The sequence below is a fragment of the Aplysia californica genome, unplaced genomic scaffold (assembly GCF_000002075.1).
Source record: "Aplysia californica isolate F4 #8 unplaced genomic scaffold, AplCal3.0 scaffold00689, whole genome shotgun sequence".
NCBI lineage: Eukaryota > Metazoa > Mollusca > Gastropoda > Aplysiida > Aplysiidae > Aplysia > Aplysia californica.
Genome location: NW_004797959.1, coordinates 312,899 through 316,200, shown reverse-complemented (window position 1 = coordinate 316,200; position 3,302 = coordinate 312,899). Strand labels below are relative to the sequence as shown.

Here is a 3,302-nt window from a genome sequence, read left to right as displayed (position 1 = left end):
AAATAAATAAATAAATAAATTTAAAAAAAAACACACACACACAAACACACACACGCAAAAAACAAAACAAAAAACAAACATTTTGTATTATCTTTTTTTCCTCGTTACGATATCACATACACGCGAGTGAGTAGATTATATCATGATATGGCACGACCAACAGGCGGCACAACTGATCTTATTTGAGGTGTCTGCTACACGGTTGCCCTACACCCATCAAAAGCACACAGGGTGTAATATAATATCAACGTCAACTTGATTTTCATTTCAAAGTAATGCATTGTTAACACGTCGCACCCACTTAGCTGCAACAAATACTAAAACCGATTCTCCTTTCAGTTCAAATCTTTATAAATGCCATCTGCAGTTTAGCCCAAAGCATTCCAGATAACCACATAACTTTAACGTCTACAGTAAGATAGCGGCAACAGTAACAGAGGAATTATGATGATTGAAACAATATCAGAAGAATAAAAGAAAAAACTTTGGTAATGATAACAACAGTTGGCTGCAGCTGCCCTCATCTTCCTCTCATCTCTCGTCCTCTCTTCTTTTTCTCCTCCTTCTTGTCCTCATCTTCCTCCTTCTTATCCACTTCTTCCTCTTCCTTTTCACCTTTCACTCCCCTTCTCCTCTACTGTTTGTTAGTCCTCTTCTTGCCTCCTTTCATCCCCTTTTCCTCATCCCCTTTTCCTCATCCTCCTCTTCTCGTCCTTCTTCTCCTCTTCCTCTTTTCTCCTTCTCCTTGCCCCTTTTCTCCTCCATTCTATCCTCCTTTTCTTCTAACCTTCTCCTCGCAGTATTTTCTCCTACTTCTCCTTTTAACTAGCTTCCCTTCTCCTCGCCGTCTCCTCTCTTTTTTCTTCTGATCTTCCGCACTTCACTGTGTCCTGGTCTTCTCCTCTCCTCCTTCTTCTCCTGTTTCCTCTCCGATGGTTGCAGGTAAAAAAGATAAACCTTTCTGTTTCTTACAAACCCTCCCTTCAGTTTTGTTTTGCTTTGTATTTGTTTTCAATTAACGCCGAATGGCTGCAACTGTCGTGTCCTAATTGGCCCTTTCTTCTCACAGCTTTCCCTTATCTCCCGCTTCTCCCCCACCCAATCTATCTATCTATCTATCTGTCTATCTATCTATCTATCTATCTATCTATCTATCTATCTATCTATCTATCTATCTATTTATCTATCTATCTACATATCTCTCCCTCCCTCCATCCCTCCCTGTACTCACCCGAATTTCTTCACACACGTTCGGATAAGCCTGGTTTCCTCACAGCTGTCCCTCATCCTCTCCCCCGTGAGACCCAGCTCCTCCTTGTACCGCTTGGAGCAGATGGTGTAGATACCGTTGGTCACGTGACCCACGTGAGTGTCGCCGTCATACTTCCAGGTCCAGTCGCCCATGCCAGGCTCGTGAGACTGGACAAAAGAGACAGGTTAATTAGGAGCAGATTAGTCACTGTGAACGGTGTAAATGGTATGGGTTTAACGCCCCTATTAACACTATTAGGTTATTTAAGGGGCGGGACCTCCTATTTTAACGTCTGTCTCCGATTGGACGGAGCCAAGTGGGAAGTTTCCCAAGAACATAACGTCGGACCGAGCTGAGGCTCGAACCCCCGAACCCGCAATCTCACGATTACGAGTCCGGTAGAGAACGGTGTACACACATGTGGAAAGGATTGGAATTATGTCAAGAAATTAGCCCTAAATACAAAAACAAAGTGGAAAGTGTTTATCGGTGGCCTTTGCCTTGATACAGCGTAATAAAGGAGATGATGGTGATGATGTGAGGAATTTCCACAACGTATTTTTTAATAGGGCAGGACCACTTAAATTCCCAGGTTAGTTTGGGTACTTAAGTAGATATTATAGAGTCAAAAAATATTTTTTTGGGTCAAAATAATACAAAATTTGTTTAAACCTACCTTATTGTGAGTGTTTATTTGTTCTGGCAAGGAGAAGCACAAGATACAATAATGGTTGGTGCAAGGAAAGGGTGAGGCAGTGCACCCTCCAACCACTTACCTCTTTGTAAGATAGCGGCGAAAAAAAGACACCTGAAAGAACTTTTGCGTTACTTTTTGAGTCATCAACAAGTATACCTTAATAAACTAGCCTATGGGGGCTCTGGTGGCCTTGAGGTTAAGGTGATCGCCTCTCATTCAATAGGTCCCGGGTTCAAATTCGGATTCGGATAGCGACGGAAATTTTTCTTATCTAAAGATTGTATCCTTTCTCTTTTACTGCTATCAAGCAATGTTCTAAAGTCTGCTTTCTTCTCCCTTTTCTGCCCCCCCCCTCCCCCGCCTCCTTGGCCCTCTCTTCTGGGCCCCTGGCTCTTTCTGCAACCTTTCTACTGCTACTCCTTGGCTCCTTCTCACTGCTGTCTTTCAGCCACACCCCTGGTCTTACGGTAGGAAAGATCGACACCTAGCCTTCACGAACAAGTGCGAAAAATCTCGGAGGCCCCGTGTGCAAGTTGCGCACGTTAAAGATCCCTTGGTGATCTAAAAATCGATAAGAGTAGGCTTCGGCCGCCGCCTTGGCAAAATTCAAAATTTCCTACAAACTGACAATATTTGTTGTGCCTCGCGCGCTCATATGACCATATGCAGTTGCGAGCGCCATAAAACACTTACCAGAAAAAAAGCTCTCCTACGAAATTGACGAAATGGGTGAAGGAAACAGCATAACGACCACCACAAAGACATCAGAACTGACCCCTTGAATGACAAATCTAAAACACGCGTATGGAATATGCAAAACGAAGAAAAAACCCCAAAATTAATCCATTTTATGAAAATCGCAACTACAGCAACAACAACAAAAAAACCAACAATATTGTGCCTTACACCAAGTGTGTAACACGAGAAGACTGCGCTTCTCGGGCGTCTAGACACGGTTAGCCTTCAGAATATCACATAGATACGCCAGGAGAAGTTCCTCTGACCAGCTGTTTAACTCTTTAACTGTAAGAACCTAGTAGACACATTCGTCCGATCAACGGAAGACCAAAGGCAATGCTGAAGTACACGTACATTTGAAACAATCAAGCGTTAGTTGGAAACATCAGTTAGCATAATATACGACCCTGCCTCTTTAAGTTTCAGATAACGAAAGCTGAATTTAAAAACATGTGTGAACCACAAAGTTACGTTTCATACTTTTTAGAGTGTCCCGAAGCAACGCATCTTCAAGCATTGTCGAAAGACTAGAACTAGAATGCTCGTCCACAATGGCTTAACGCGTTTTCACTTCTGAGGCCCGCAACGTTCTGGTCGTTAGAGTTTTTAGTGGGG

General features: G+C 43.0%; 1 protein-coding gene across 1 annotated transcript in view; it reads right to left on the bottom strand.

Moving 5' to 3' along the window:
* Nucleotides 1-3,302, bottom strand: part of LOC101858304 — a 28,928-nt gene that overhangs the window by 2,759 nt on the left and 22,867 nt on the right. The window contains exon 3 of the mRNA XM_005108438.3: nt 1,232-1,419. Within this exon, the coding sequence (XP_005108495.2) occupies nt 1,232-1,419 (188 nt within the window). The remainder of the gene's footprint in view (nt 1-1,231; nt 1,420-3,302) is intronic.